This window comes from Arvicola amphibius, chromosome 9, assembly GCF_903992535.2.
Source record: "Arvicola amphibius chromosome 9, mArvAmp1.2, whole genome shotgun sequence".
In the NCBI taxonomy this organism is placed as follows: Eukaryota; Metazoa; Chordata; class Mammalia; order Rodentia; family Cricetidae; genus Arvicola; species Arvicola amphibius.
Genome location: NC_052055.2, coordinates 17,123,689 through 17,139,658, shown reverse-complemented (window position 1 = coordinate 17,139,658; position 15,970 = coordinate 17,123,689). Strand labels below are relative to the sequence as shown.

The 15,970-nt window shown below is 39.2% G+C and overlaps 1 protein-coding gene across 3 annotated transcripts in view; it reads right to left on the bottom strand.

The window, feature by feature from the left end:
• Col14a1 (collagen type XIV alpha 1 chain) overlaps nt 1–15,970 on the bottom strand; it is a 186,503-nt gene that overhangs the window by 52,848 nt on the left and 117,685 nt on the right. For all 3 annotated transcript variants that reach the window (XM_038343529.1, XM_038343530.1, XM_038343531.1), the window contains exons 32-36: nt 15,685–15,827; nt 14,815–14,924; nt 11,582–11,740; nt 3,512–3,589; nt 602–688 (exon numbers count right to left, since the gene is read on the bottom strand). In XM_038343529.1, coding sequence (XP_038199457.1) covers nt 602–688; nt 3,512–3,589; nt 11,582–11,740; nt 14,815–14,924; nt 15,685–15,827 — 577 coding nt within the window. The remainder of the gene's footprint in view (nt 1–601; nt 689–3,511; nt 3,590–11,581; nt 11,741–14,814; nt 14,925–15,684; nt 15,828–15,970) is intronic.

Genomic DNA, 15,970 nt, shown 5'->3' with positions numbered 1-15,970 from the left:
TATTTGCAAAAGCAAATATAGAATTACAATCAATAGAAAAGAGTATTACTAAAAATGATAGATCACTTAAAATAAATACAGTGCAGATGATGTCTTTCAATTTACTTAGGTTTTGCTCTTACTAAAGTCTGGCCAGAAAAACTTTCTCTATAAATAGAGATGTGGTGGACAGTGTTAGTAAGGGTGACATCAGACAGCTTCTTCTTCAGTTGAACAAAAGGGCTGAAGATCATGGAAGCTGACTTAACGCTCTCCCTGTGTAACTCCAATTTATGTCAAGAGATGTGCAGCTTTACTTGAAAATGGCTGGACAGCATCAACAAAACACACAAATTTTGAAAGAGTGGGCACCAAAAGGATACGCTGATCCTCTAAACTGAGGGCCAATGACTGAAACTCACACTGAAGATAAACCACAGGGGCTTAAAGCAATGGAAAAAATGGATGGAAAGGCAGACAACGATCGTCTTGTAGATGTGTCTAAGTTCACTACCTAAGATTCAGGGGGTGACAGCCAGAGCTCAGTAGGCAGCGAGAGGGAAACCCCAAGGTGATGGTTACGCTATTCAAGAGCATTCAAGGCTGAGCTAGTAAGACTTACTGGGGGGCCAGCTGGTCCTAGAGCCACTTCGTTAGTTTCTGAGCAAGAGCAGGAACGTGGGAGGTCTGGGCAAGCCTCTTCATCCCTCTGAGTAGGAAAGTAAAGGGTAATTATGAACAAGACAGTATACATAAATTGCTTAACTAAGTCTCAGAAGACACTTTAGGAGATGTTTTACAATTTTAAATGAACATTATGCTATAAGGCCGCCAACTACACCATCTTCTCTGTACAGAGACAGCATGGGCACATATGGGTCGTTGATTATCCCACCTAGAGAATGATTCGCTATAACTGGCTTAGAAATCCAAACGAAGAAACGAGGTCAGAAGAGAACAGAGGGTATTTTCGGTTTCTACCTTATTAATCTAGAATAGCAATGCCCTTTGAACTAAAGGCCTTAAACCCTTTCATTATGCTGCATTGCTTTTCTGTTTTAGAGAACGAAAGAAACCTTGTTGAAAGGCCCAGTCGAAACTACTGCATGTGAATTAAAACAAAGAACTAAGTCTGCTTAAGCACACCTGTGTCCTGTGATAATCCCATCAGGGTTTGTAGCTGACACTAAGGAAACACTGTGGACCTAGAGCTTCAGGGTAGGGGTCATTTTTCTCCTCTCTTGGGATCGTTGCTGACACGCGACAGGAGAAAATGACTGGCAATGTCAGGCTGAATAAATCCAAGTGAGCTGCCCGAATGCAGGCGGAGCGAGGCAGAGTGCCTGGTAGCAGCCTCGTACAATTTTTCAATATCCCGTTTGGAGCAGCTGCCAAAACGACCGCAGCACTGCAGTAAGAAACTCCAGGACTTAGAGTCCACCAGTCCCCATGAGGAGATGGGAAGTGGCTTCATTATTGAAGACCTCGCAGGACAGGGAGGTGGAGAGGAACAGAGCACAGACAATAAATACTAAGATATATTCAAAACAAAAACCCACACACAGTTGAACAAGTGACCTAAATACCCTTTACATCCTTTTCTTTAAATGGTAGACAATAGGAAAGATTTCCATTCAAATCTCCTGCTGGCATAGCTCATCTGCTCTAATATTTGATTGGTTAGATTAAAACGTAAATCGAAGTATTACGAAAGATCTCCCAAATGAATTTGGCACCAGGCTTCCTGTTCCAAGACTCAGGAGTGTTCTTGCTCCTGTTGAGGATGTGCATTCCAGGTATGGAACTTATAAGCCTGCAGTGACTAAAGCAATGAGAAAGATCATGAAAGGGGCTTGGTCCTTCCTAGGAGAACTGGTGAGGACATCTTTGCTTTGCTTGACACAACATGAGATTCTGTTTCCTCTTCCTTTTCCCAACCTATCTTTTTTTTTATGTCTAACACTAAGATGTCTTGTTCAATTCACTACTAGTTTAGAGACTTTCTTTGATGAAGAAACAATGGGTTACTTGCTTCCCCCAAACTGGTCCCCAGGACTTTACTGCCTGTAATAAATGTTTTAATCTGGATCTAAAATCAAATCCTCTGGATTTCGTGAAGACTTGACTGTGTTCATTCTATGAGTTTAATTAGTGAGACATGCTAACTGTCCAGCTACAGGGGTCTCCTGTGCCAGTTTGCTTTCTATGAGGATCCTACGAGATGGATCTCCCCTGTCCATTTGTAAACATATAGCTACAACTTTATGAGAGAATAATGGGAAATGCTTAGTTTTCTAGTAGTGTCAAATAGATTATATAGATTATGACTACAGTTCTAAATCTGTGTGACAGGATAGCCTGGGGGCAGTCTATTAAATTTATATTGACACCGAATGTTTTAAAAATTCAATAAAAATAAAGCATCATTTGGCATCCACTGGACTTCAAGTGAGCAACAAGCTCAAGACAGCTCGGAGCTTCATTCTGGGCATGGTGATGCTACCTTGTAAACCCAGGACTTGGGAGGCAAAGGCAGGAGGTCAGAGTTCAAGGTCATCTGTGTTCTAGCTTCACCTCTGCCGTTGTGATAAAACACTCTGAACAAACCAACTTAGGGGAGGAGAGGGTCTACATCAGCAGACTTCAAGAGACGTCAGAGCAGGACCTTGACTCTGAAACCAGGCAGCAAGTCTGCTCATTGGTTCGTTGGCAGCCCTATGTCTACCCTGAGAGGACCTAGTTTGCAGAGTTCGGGACTTGCTGGGTTAGGACTGCCTTTAGTGAGCTTGGTTCTTCCAAAATTAACAGTCAAGACAACTCCCGATATATATGCCCTCAGGATAGTATGAACTAGATGACTCCTCTCTCAGGTGACTGCAGGCTGTGTCCAGGTGACAATCAAATCTAAATAGGCTGTCTAGTTAGTTTCAATACAGCAAATCAGTGTGTAGAAGGAAGTGAGGAACAGGCACATGCTGACCTCCGGATATGGAAACACTGCCATGTTCAGTAGACATACACGTCTCATTAATATGTAATCATCATTAATCAAGAATCAAACAAAATGTCTTATTTCCCATTCAATTCGTGCATATTACACTTCCATGGCTGACAACTAAACCCTTCATAGGTGGAACTTTGAAGTATTTCCTTTGGCGTGGGAAGCTTTGGGAAGCAGGGCGTTTGGAAGCATCTGGAGTATGTATCAACAACATCTGTGAGACACAGCTCAAACCACATTGTCATATGTGAAGGCCTCATTGATTTCTTCTTGTCTATTTAACACAGTTCAAACCACATGGTCATATGTGATGGCCTCATTGATTTCTTCTTGTCTGTCTGACACAGCTCAAACCACATGGTCATATGTGATGGCCTCATTGATTTCTTCTTGTCTGTCTATTTATTAAAACTTCCTGACTTTAATTAGCATCACAAAAGGAGTTGCCAATAGTATGAATATTGAGAAACAACCCCTCATTTCCAAAGCAATCACAGATTTTAATTTTTAGAGAAGTGAAAGAATTCTTACCAGGCCGGGAAGTTCACAGCATCTGTCTTTATTGGCCCACGTTGTAGAGCAAATGATATCAAACATCTGTAACTGGAACTGATTCAGAAAGACAGTTGTCACTCAACAAGGTAAACACGGAGAAAATGTATCCATAGTTATAGCTGCTTCATCAGAGATAAAATACAAAAATATTTGTAACATACTATTCCAGAAAGTAAATTTAAAAGTAAAGTCAATTTTTAATTAAACTTAATTTTAAGTTTAATCTTGCCCCTGAGACTCAATGTTCTAACTTTCTGTCTGCAGTTGCTCCATCTACTGTCTAAATCCTCCTCCCTATCATAACTTCCCCTTCTCAGACCAACTACAAAAAAACTTAGTTCCATGGTCAAAGCCTTCCTTGGAAGCCCCTCTTGCCTCCCAAATGACCTGTAATCATAGATTACTCTAGATGACTTCATAGATCACGTCTTATCCACAATTCAGTGGTTGGTATTATCATTTCCTTAAATTCCTCAAGGTAAGGAGAAATGCTCACCTCTGAGTCACTTAGCATAGTTTGTACCACACAATAAGCATGCAGAAAGTCTGAAGAACTAACTCTTAGTTCATTCCTTTGTTCAGTTGTTCTTACTGTAAGCAAGGTATTCTATAGCCTTTTCTGGGATGATAGTAAAATCAGAAAACAAAACAGTCTTGTGTTGGAAAAACTTATAAAGAATATTAATATGAATATAACATGATATTCATATAAAATTATACTAATTATTGTTATATGATTTAGTTAATATATTATATAAATTTTAGATGTACTTAATTTAATTTATTAATTTAGTTATATGAATGTATGATACAATCTATATATTATGTTAAATATCAATATTCTATATAAATATTGTACTCAGAGAGGTGTTGTGAGAGAGTCACAGTGAGTCCCATTGGGGCGTGGACTTGCTGTGTTTTATTTAAGCCACTCTGTAAATATTAAGTCTTCTTTCACTCACATATGTTGGTATAATACAGGGTACAAGGTGAAATATACATAAATATCTCTGAAACAATAGTGAGGACTAACACTAACTTAATTACCTAATTATTTCTACTTATTTCTTTCTACATTATTTTGAAATACTTAAGCAGGGCATTAATAACAGAACTGGGAAGATGATAATATTTTCCGTTCATTTCATTCAACCTTCCTTCAGCAAGCAATGCATTCAATAAGGCCATAAATATGGCATCCAAAGAATGCTGCTCATCCTTGGCCCAGAGCCCTCCGGGTGGGAATGACAGTGTTCAAGGAGCTAGCACTTTTGAAACAGGCTACTGAACGCTTGGGAAGTCTCACCAAAGAGCCACTTCTAACAGGAAGGAAATGAAAGCAGGCTTTCTGTCCTCATAACTGTGTACATGACTGGACCGTTTATCCTAACAAATCAACAGAATAACTTCTGGGTTTGAAAACAGCCTCATTATTCAAAACATCTTACTTTATGAACTTATGCATAGCAGTGTATTATTTGTCAAAGTACAAGTAAAGCATATAGCTTTGGTTCCCTTAGATATTTTAACATGCAGGCCCCAAATGTATAATATATGAACCAGAACAGGGCAGCCATATGACAAATAATGAGCAACAACAACAACAAAAAAAAAACTTAAAAATGAAAATATTTCCAAAAGCATGCTACAGAAGACTTTGGTTAATAGAGATATGATAGCAAGAAATAGTTCAGCGAGTACCAGGATTGGAGCCTGTGAAGCCAGACTCCTGGGGTGAGGATCCTGACTTCAGCCCTAATAAGTTGAGTTATTTAGAAGAAATTAGCTTCTGTCTTGAACTCTCATTTTTCTCATTTGTAAAAGTGTTTGAGCTGACATGGGTTGAACTCCCCTTGTCTGAATATGTGAAGCTTTCTGATGGTTGAAATGATGCCATGAACGGGAAGTTCTACATCTGGCCTGGCTGGGTGGGTTGCATATAAAATGCAGGCACATTAACGATGTCTAAGGCTCCTGCTGAGTCTGTGTAAAGGACATACACAAAGCATAAATAGATCTAGTGTGTAGGCTTGGATTCCGTCCTCAAAATATCTCATTGTGTATATTCAAATAGTCCAAAATTCCAAATACTTTGATTCCAAGTATTTCAGATAAGGGATGATAAATTTTATTAGCTATTCATATGTTTCTTGGGAAGACCAAATGAGCTAATAAGGAGATAATATTTAGAACAGTGCCTGAAACACAACTGCAATAAATAACAAATATCATTTTAAAACTCTATACGTGACGCTCTCATGATTGACTTTTAAAATATAGAAGACAAAACTGTCGAATCAATATAAAAAGGATAGTAGCAAGGGTCGAGAGAGAATAGCTTTCTTCTAAAGTATTATTTACTTTTAACATTTTGTTTGGAAAAAATAATCTTAGCAACAAGCAATATCAGCCAATAGGCTTTGAAACTTTGTTCTGTGCCAGGTACCGTTCTAGGCACTCTATGTCTATCATTTCTCCTCAGACCATTACCATGGAGCACAGCGCTGGTAATGTCCACTTTGTAGCCCAGGTCAGTAGGTCTAAGTAATTGAAGTACATCATGAAAGTTCTATCCCAGTTGAGAGTTGAACAGCACAACCAATGTGTGGTCTAACAAGTGTGGTTTATTTTGTAATGAGTGGATCTTTGGGTAAATGCTTACAATGAATTTTGAATGTCATTGCATTCGAGAACATTATTCAGTGGGTCTCATTACAGCAGCATCAGCTAAAGTCAGCTACGTCTGGAAATCATTCGTGCATTAAGAAATTTAACATTCCTGGGTAAAGTCTTCCTGTCAAAATATTTCAGGCAATGGAAAGATTTACATAAAGCAAAAGCCCTTCACCACCCCTAGTATGCATCAGGCTTTCTTGAAGTTTTTCCAATAAACACTCAACACTCAGCCACTATTACTGCATAATGTCAACCTATAAACCTTTGCCTAGCTCTCTATCCTGCAGAGTGATTAGGATTTGTATGAGCTCAATTTATCTACGGGAGGGATCAAACATCCACTAAGTACTTAATGAAGCCACTGCTATCATTTGAGGAATGCTACTACGTGGGCTGCCTTTTCTTTCGCAAGCTAGATGAAATCAGCAGCTTTATTGCTGAGTACAACACATTTATTCATCGTCGTTTTTGTATTTGTGATAGCTTAGATTCCCTAGCCTGGACTTGGGACTTCTTTTTCAAGGCAGATTTCTGCAGACAGATTAAACAGCAGCAGCAAAATTTAAATAGGCGCCTGGCTTTTATTCCAAAAGCAATGGCATGCATAGCTGTACAGCTTACACAAGGGATAACACAACACAGCAACACTGTGTCAAAACATCTCATATGTGGGGGCCTTGGGATGCAAAACAACATGACTCAAAAGAAGTCATAGCTCGGGCAGTTAATCCAAGAGACCACTCCCTTTTACTTAACTAACCCCCCCAAACATAAAAGATAGAGATTTTTAAAGACACAAGGAAGGACATGTAACCTTCTGCGTTTATACTTCATAATTTCTCTAAATGGAATACTTAGCCAATTACAAATGCTCATTTTCCATCACTGGACATTTTGTCTGGGTGTAGTTACAAAGGCAAGTCATTTGGGGTCAAATGTTAGGAAGAAAATAAGATTAAAATATTTCTTGCCAGTTGAGTCATTTTGATCCATGAATGGGAATTTCAAAGTTCTCTTGGCTTCACTCTCCTCTCAGTACCAAACTTTCTGCTCTGAATTTTTCTTGACTCATGCAAGAGTGGTTATGCATTTGTCCAAACAGAAAGAGCTCTGTGTATAAAGTGCATAGGTAGAGCTGCAGAGACCTAAGCATCTTCCGTTTCTCATTAGGTGCCCAACTTTTCATTGACCTCATTAACAAAGCAAGAAATACTTAACATCTGCCATGGGTACAGCTTGGAGCTTTGACTTACTTTGAATTTATTAAAATTTGGAAAACCCATGACATTCTAATTAAATTCTGAGATGAAAATTAAGAACCTTTATATCTGTTGCTAGAAATTTGAACATTGAGGTAAGGAATATTTTGAGGGTAATATTTGGCCACAATTATTTGCAAGTTTGTAACTCAAATCGTGAGTCTTTGACACTGTGAAAGAATAGATTAGGCACGTGATCCCTGGATCAGACTAGACTTGCTTCTCTGTCTGAAGATCCATAGAGTTAGAGTCTGCTCTAGTGGAAGACAATGTCGGAATGGAAGGCAGACAACCCTGGGGAGGGCATATAGAGTCTCATATCTCAATTTCATTTTTTGAAACAGGAGCTCTCATTGGCTTCAAGCCTCAGTTTTAGCATCAATAGAGGGAAGATAGTATGAGTAACTTTTTTTTTTACATTTTAGAAGATTAAATTAATATTTCAGGGTAGCACACATTCCCCCAGACCACAGCAGACATACCTATCAGCTACTGTTATAACTTAAGGATTTTTTTTTTTTAAAAAAAGCAGCATATGGAAAAGCTCCTTTTAAAAATTTGGCATTTGTTGTTTGTTTGTTTCTGTTTTGTTTTGTTTTGTTTTGTTTTGTTTTGAGACAGCGTTTCTCTATAATTTTTAGAACCTGTCCCGGAACTCACTCTGTAGACCAGGCTGGTCTTGAACTCACAAAGATTCGCCTGTCTCTTCCTCCAAGTGCTGGAATTAAAGACATGTGCTGCCGCCACCACCCGGCACAGCACTTGCTTTCTTAATGTCCTGCTTTATATTTTAGTTACTTGTATGTTTTAGATATTAGTCCTCTGTTGAATGTGTAGTTGGTTAGAAAAAAAATCTTTTCCTATTCTTTAGCTTGTCATTTTTTTCAAATGATGGTTTGCTTATAAATTATGGTTTGTTATCTTGTTTCTACAGGTTCTCTCTATCTTTCTCTCTCTTTCTGTGTGTGTGTATATACCTGTATGTGTTTCTTGAGTCTTTTTGTTTGTTTTTTTTTTTGGTTTGTCCTATCATGCTTTGTTTGTTTTATTTTTGTCTTATTATTGATGTTCTGGAAAGCTCTTTGTATTCTAATGGGTAAGAGAGAAAAAGGGTGTGGGTATGGGTGGGTGGAAAAGTGGGGAGGACCTGGAGGGAGTTGGAAAAGGGGAAACCGTGACCAGAATATATGTCTGAAGGTAAGCCTGTTTTCAATACAGAAAAAAATTTAGCAGTTGGCTATTGAAGAATCATCAGCCAGTCTACTGTTGAATTCGACACCAAAAACTTCTACTCAGTGAATAAAATTATAGGTGGCTCCTTACATATTTCTCTTTTATTTCAATTGCAGGAGGCTGAATAAATGCCAATTGAATAACTGCCTAAGTGTTAGATTAAAAAAAAGTAGAAGAGAGACTTTAAGAAACGTAGCTACATGCCAGAAGTTCAAACTATTTCTAGAATCATCCAAAAAAAAAAAAAAAAAAGTAACTAGCAAACCTCTCAGAGGAAAGCCTGGGAGGGAGCGGCAGTTACTTCTCTTTCCACATGTGTTCTGACAGCTAAGCTAAGCCTGTTTATTTAGTTAGCTTCCCTGGGAACGGCCACTGCCATAGAATCCAGCGTTTCTGAGCATACGTTGTTTTTGTTAAGACTGTGAGCAGTTTCTATACAGGAGTCACTGTGTCCCTGACTCCTTTTCCTTCACTCAACTATGGTTGGAGAGGACACGTTTTCTAGAGAGGCAGAATCTGGAGTCTTCTAACGTTTTGAATTATTGCAAGTTTGGCAGGTGACGCTGACCTGTGAGCTAATATTATAATTATTCCTCCTGAATTATCTGAACTGTGCCTCTTACACACACACACACACACACACACACACACACGCAGCCTGGAATTATCTGAGCTGTACCCCACACATCCCTCCTCCTGGGTTTATCTGAACTATGCCCCTTACACACACACACACACACACACACACACACAGCCTGGAATTATCTGAGCTGTACCCCACACATCCCTCCTCCTGGGTTTATCTGAACTATGCCCCTTACACACACACACACACACACACACACACACACACACCACCTGCAATTATCTGAACTATGCCCCTTACACAGCCCCTTCCTAGGATTATCTGAACTATACCCTCTTACACATGCCTTTTTTCTGTGATTATTCAAACTGTGCCCCTTACACATTTCTTTTTGCGGGTTATCAGAGGAAGGGCAACATTGAGATAGGTATTTTTTTGAAACCGAAATCCCAAGGCCAGGACTTCTCACACGTGGTGCTGACACCATCAAGCAACCCCTCCCCCAAAGGAAGACTGACTTCTCAATTGCATTTTTACGATCTAACCTAATATTATCCAATTCAGCATAAGCAAATTCTTTAGTAAGTGGGATGACTAAAAATCTATTTAGTAGCCCTTCATAGACTTCTAGATTATCAGGGAAGCTATGGCTTTTTGTCCTAGTAGCCTTACAAAGAGCTCTTTAGTTATTGGCATCTATAAATTCCCCCTTTGTCTACTACTGGCTACAAGCTGCCACAAACAGCCCTCTGTTTAACTGCATTTCTTTGGTGTCCCAAAGTGAAAAATCACCATCAGTCCGTCTGAGACGGACAGGTTTTAGAAATCAATTTTTTTAATATTTAATTAGTTATGCACATAGGGTATATTATTACACATGGTGTAATTTAAAACACAATTACTATTAAGTTGTAATTATACACTACAAATAGGGGGAGAATGGGATGTGTGTAAGAGATTGCAGTCAATGCCACACATGGGGTCTACTACAGACAACACCTTTTAAGAAGAGAAATTATGCCAATCAAATAGTCTGGCTCTAGGGATGTAATTCAGTCAGAGGTCTTGGTGTGGTATTCACAAGGTCCTAGGTTCAAGTCTCTGGACCACAAACAAAACCCTGTGTGTGAGAAACAGTCCATTTCTGTTCACGTTCTGGCAAGAGTTCCTCGGCCACTCATTCTGCTTGTAGGACTATGTTAGACACTGACGTGGTTTTGAAAGGACGCCCATGCTATTGTGTTATCTTAGGGAATTTATGCTGTCTAGAGAGACAAGAATAAATGAAAAAGTAAACAGATGTGACTGTCAACAACCAAGCTGTAAATGAGCATTTACTTGTCTGTGAAAGACGGGGTGGAAGATAGGAAATTTGTTGTTGTGAAAAATTTCACTTCTCCAATAATATGGCTGATCACTTTTGTGCACTACTATCAGGGACTTTAGATGCATCATTCCTAGAATGAAGAAAATCACAGTAGTTCTCAGTGATTGTTGATCCAGCATATTCTTATTTTACTAATTCTATATTTTTACACTCTCTGAAGAACAGTTTCTGGTGTTATAAAAAGAAGAAATATAGGGAAGAATAGTCAGAGTTCTTTTTTTAAAATGTTCCTAGCTCTACAAGGACTAAAATGAGAGAGAGCTACTAATTACCTGTAAACATCTGCTGTTAAAATAAAACCCTGTAGACACTCTTCTTTTTTGTGGGTAGTGATTGAAAGGAATGTGATTTCTGTGCTCATTAAAAGTCTCCCAGACTTAAATTCCATTTTAGTAATGTAAAAATTATTTTAGGATTGTTACATAAATAATAACTAGTAATTAAAGGGAAAACCACATTACTGATAGTGAAAATAGTTTTAAAATATACAAATCTAACCCAAATCATAGACATTAGCCACTTTCCTAGGTATAACGTTGAGAAACTTTGTTAAGAATTTGCATTTTCTTGCATTAATTTGTACACATGCAGTTTTGAATTCCAATAACAAACCACTTAAGTCACAAATAAGGTACGGAATACTACAATATTCAAATCCTAAAATGTATTTAGATAATTAACTAGCCTGGTTCCTGAAGCATTCTCTTTATAATATACCAGAAACCTACTGCCTTGAACATTCATGTTTGCTTAAAGAATCACCATCTATCTATAGGTCTGTCTGTCCATCCATCTATCCATCCATCCATATCATTGCTACATTCCCTCCCTTGAAACGAGCTGAATGTGTATGAAAGGAATTTTCCCCGTAACAGACACACAGTTTTACTTCCTTATCTACTTACTGGTGCAGAGTTTCCATTGGGTCCTCTTGACCTGACCATTCTCCCCAGTACTTCCACACCATCCGACGTGATATTGGAGGATGCGTTGATTGCCTTCTGGCCCACTTCCTTACAGTCAACGACCACTTTGGCCAAAGTCTTGCTGATAACAACATGGAGCTAGGTAAAAGAAAAGATGTTTTAGGAAGTCCTATGCAGGGAGAAGGATCAACCAATTTGTGTAATTGTTTAACTCATTGTTAAAAATCAGAGAGAAGGGAAAGAATTCTGGCTCTGCATCCTTCGCTAGACCTTGAGTGCTTGATGGCTCAGCACTCAAGAATCAGGTCTTTAAGCCGGGCGGTGGTGGCGCACGCCTTTAATCCCAGCCCTCGGGAGGCAGAGGCAGGCGGATCTCTGAGTTCGAGGCCAGCCTGGTCTACAAGAGCTAGTTCCAGGACAGGCTCTAGAAACTACAGGGAAACCCTGTCTCGAAAAACCAAAAAAAAAAAAAAAGAATCAGCTCTTTAAAATACTTCTCTCTGCTGAAAATGGGTCACTTTTCAATAGAGATTTTAGCTTACTTTTTTCTGCTGTTTTAAGTTAGTATTGTATGTTATCATGGAATTTTATATGTGTCTTTTTAGTTAGTTAGTTCTAATCTGTTTCCTTCCCCCTCTGTCTTCTCCTGTTCACCCCAACTCCTTGCAGCTGGAAGGAGGCGCAAGAATGAAGGACACTGCCGAGCGGTGGTGGCGCACGCCTTTAATCCCAGCACTCGGGAGGCAGAGGCAGGTGGATCTCTGTGAGTTCGAGACCAGCCTGGTCTACAAGAGCTAGTTCCAGGACAGGCTCCAAAGCTACAGAGAAACCCTGTCTCGAAAAAACAAAAACAAAAACAAAAACAAAACAAAAAAAAAAGAATGAAGGACACTTTCTTCAGGGTTAGGAAGGGAAGCATTGGAATACAAGTGAGAGGAAGCCCTTTGACTTAGTGTCTGATGCCGTTTTCTCAAACGACAATCTCAAAGACATGCAGGACACAGTTTCAGCAGTCACGGTTCTTCGTGAGGGTTTGGAAAAGGCAGATCTTTTGAACCTCTATGTAAGCATATTGTAGATAAACCAGGTAACCACATTGTATCCAAATTTACGCATAAAAGTGTCTGGGCCCACTGTACATTTTGATTTGGACTGAGTTTGCTTCATGGATACTATTTACCTGTGACAGATTAATGAAAGGAAAGTAAAATCCATACTCCAATGATAATTTTGCTCCCAAGGAAAGCAACTCCATGAAGAGGCTTGGGTGATGTGAAGCAAGGTTATAAAAGCTCTATCAGCTAACACCGTGCTCAAATCATGAGCAGACTCAGCGCGCCAATGACGTGATGTCTTTTATAGTAAGACAGTTTAACTTTTCAGATTTTGTTCGATGTTGTTTTGTCCAAAGGTTAAAGAAAAGATGAAAGTACATGGGATCCTACCTATATTTATTTAATGTTTTAAGATACATCCGTGTAAAAAGCAATTCCAGTCAGTAGAGCAGTTCATTAGAAATTTTCCCTCTCAAACAGCAACTGTTCGTTAGTCAAACAGAGACCATTCGTGGGGAAATGCCACCACATGGCTTGCTCCTGGCTAACGTTGTCATTTACAAGAGTGGAAAATGGCTTCTGTGTGTCCCAGAGGTTAATCTCATATTTAAAAGAGCATATTGCTTTACAAAGGACATTGAACCATTTTCAAAACTAGTTTGCGTCTTTGGTTACACATATAAGCGGTTATTCCAGTTATATCATGACTAACACTTCAAAGCAGATTTTGGACTATATTTTATATCCAAAGTGTAATAGACATAGCTAACTAATAATCATCAGGAAAGAAGCTGCTTGTTTAATTGTAATGCTTTGAACAAATAAAATCTGATCTGTGAGAACTCAACTTTACTGACACCTCCGATCAATAGCTACATGCTGTCTCAGTTTATCACAGGGTTGGCCTCTCCTTTGATTTTGTTTCTTGTTTAGTTTTACTAACACATAAGCCAGAGGGAAGAGGGAAGTATTTCTTTATGCAGCTTTTAAAAACTTAAAGGTTCATACATTTAAAGTCAATCAGTAACAAACCTCACGTGTGGCTCCTTGAGTTCCGGTCAGGGAAATAAAGCCTCACACTGCCTAAGACACGTAAAGAGTTCCATGAAGTGAGAACACTTGCTCACGCCTAAGCCACAGGTGGTGGTGACAATGACTCTTTTGACACAGATGGATGTGGTAAATGCTTTTCATCTCCTCTACACTTTTCCCTGGCTGCTTTGCAACGCTCTCCACACAACTAAGAAAAGCATCACACCAGGATTCTAATGAATTTCAAAGACCTGTTAATGGAACTTTTAATTAGTAAGCCTTCATTTCTAGCCTGCCCAGTCACACACACACACTTTTCAGATAGGTATGCAAGCCTATCAAACAAGAAATAGTAAGTTTTCGCATGTAATCCTTCTTAATTATACAGTATGCAGTAAAGATACCAAAACCAACAACAACAAAAGAATAGAAAGTTCCAGTTGGCTAGAGAGACCAGGAATCCTTCCCCCCCCCTCTCTGTACATGTTCCATAATGTGTGTATTGTCAGAGAACAACTTTGTGGAATTGATTTTCTGTTTCCATCTTTCACATGGGTTGCAGGGATCAAACTCAGGTCATTAAGCCTGCAATCTTTACTACATTACATGCAATGCAGCACTGAGCACTGGTCTAACTACTAATGCAGTGCTTTCTTCTCAAAAAGGGAATCGGGACCAAATCTGTCATCATCTCCTGCAGCCTACCATATATGCACATTCCAGCGTCCCAGCTCAGAATCTTGGGTGTTATTATCAAGTCCTGGAGGAAGAAATTCTTACTCTATTTAAATTCTGAAATCCTAAGCTCCATGAATTTTAAGAAATATCTCTCTGAGCTGGGCATAGTGGAGCATTCCTATAATCCCAGAACTCAGGAGGCAGAGGTTGGTGGATCTCTGAGTGTTTGAGTTCCAGGAGAGCCAAGGCTAGGTATTTAGAGACACTGTCTCAAAAAACAAAACACAACCAAAAATAAAACAAAACAAATGAAACAGCAAACAAAAACAATCACACACACACACACACACACACACACACGCACACGCACACGCACACACGCACACACACACACGCACATTTTCTGTTCCTCTTTCTAACAGAAAATGGAATTAGATCCTCACTAACCTTGTGAAAGCTTCCATAGAACATTTTCCTGATGTCAGGTCCTTCAAAAGTAACAGTTTGAAAATCTCCAGTATAGTCATAGTTGAAATAAGTCAGAGTTTTCCCTCCATCTAGTCAAATAAAGAAAAGTCAAAATATTTCAGAAATCCTTAAATTGGTGGATAACTTTTTCCTAAAATTCAACTTGACAGAAAATAATGAATCCATCATTTAGAAATCACATCTAAAACAAAAGGAGAGAAATGAGACACTGAACAGTCCTCAGGTGGTTACAGGCTTTCGGGAGGCTAAAGTACTTGTCTCCAGGACGTGACGATGGCGAGACCAGGAACCCGCATGTTCCCTTCCCTCACACCTCTCTGCCTAAACTCGTATACACGTCATCTCTGCAGAGAGGTCATCAGAGCTCAGAGTAAAAGAAGACAATGAGAGAGGACATTATCAATAAACATTAGGAAAGAAAAGCTGGGCACTTCGTCTTACTAGCCCACTACGGACAGTTGCCTTCCCAGGACGTGACACATTACCACACTGATGTCTGCTTTGTTATGAACACACAGAGGCAAGCATCCTCATCTCCGGTCCTTTGTCCTTTAATAATTTTCATTATTAAAACTAAAGTTTTTTTATATTAACAGTGCTTCCCCTTACTTACTATTCATCTGAGCCTAAGGTTTGAATAAAGCGGGAACTCAACAATGACCATTTCTTGAAAGAACAGGTTAATAAGAGGAATGAATCAATGATTTCATAGTTCATTGCGTGTTGTTTATACATTGCATAAGTTATGTTGCAACATGAGAGGGCAAGATGGCATGCCACATGCGTGATCGTGTATGTAGCAAATGTGACACACATAAATATACTTACTGTCTAAAATGATCCCAACCAGTGGGTCAGAATTTTTATTTAAAATCTCCCAAAGAGCAAATGGCTCCTGTGGAGTGTCAGGAAGAATCCGGAACAGGAAACTCATTGTATAGTCAGATGGCAGCCCTTCCGGATGCAGATACCTGAAGATGGAATGAAAATAATGCCCTCTTGTAACTTAAAAAAGTCACCCTGTGCCCATAGAGTCACATATTTTCACCACAGAAGCTTTGAAAGACAGAAGGAGACCACCACAAATTCCCATCAGATCACTGTTTAGGTTCCC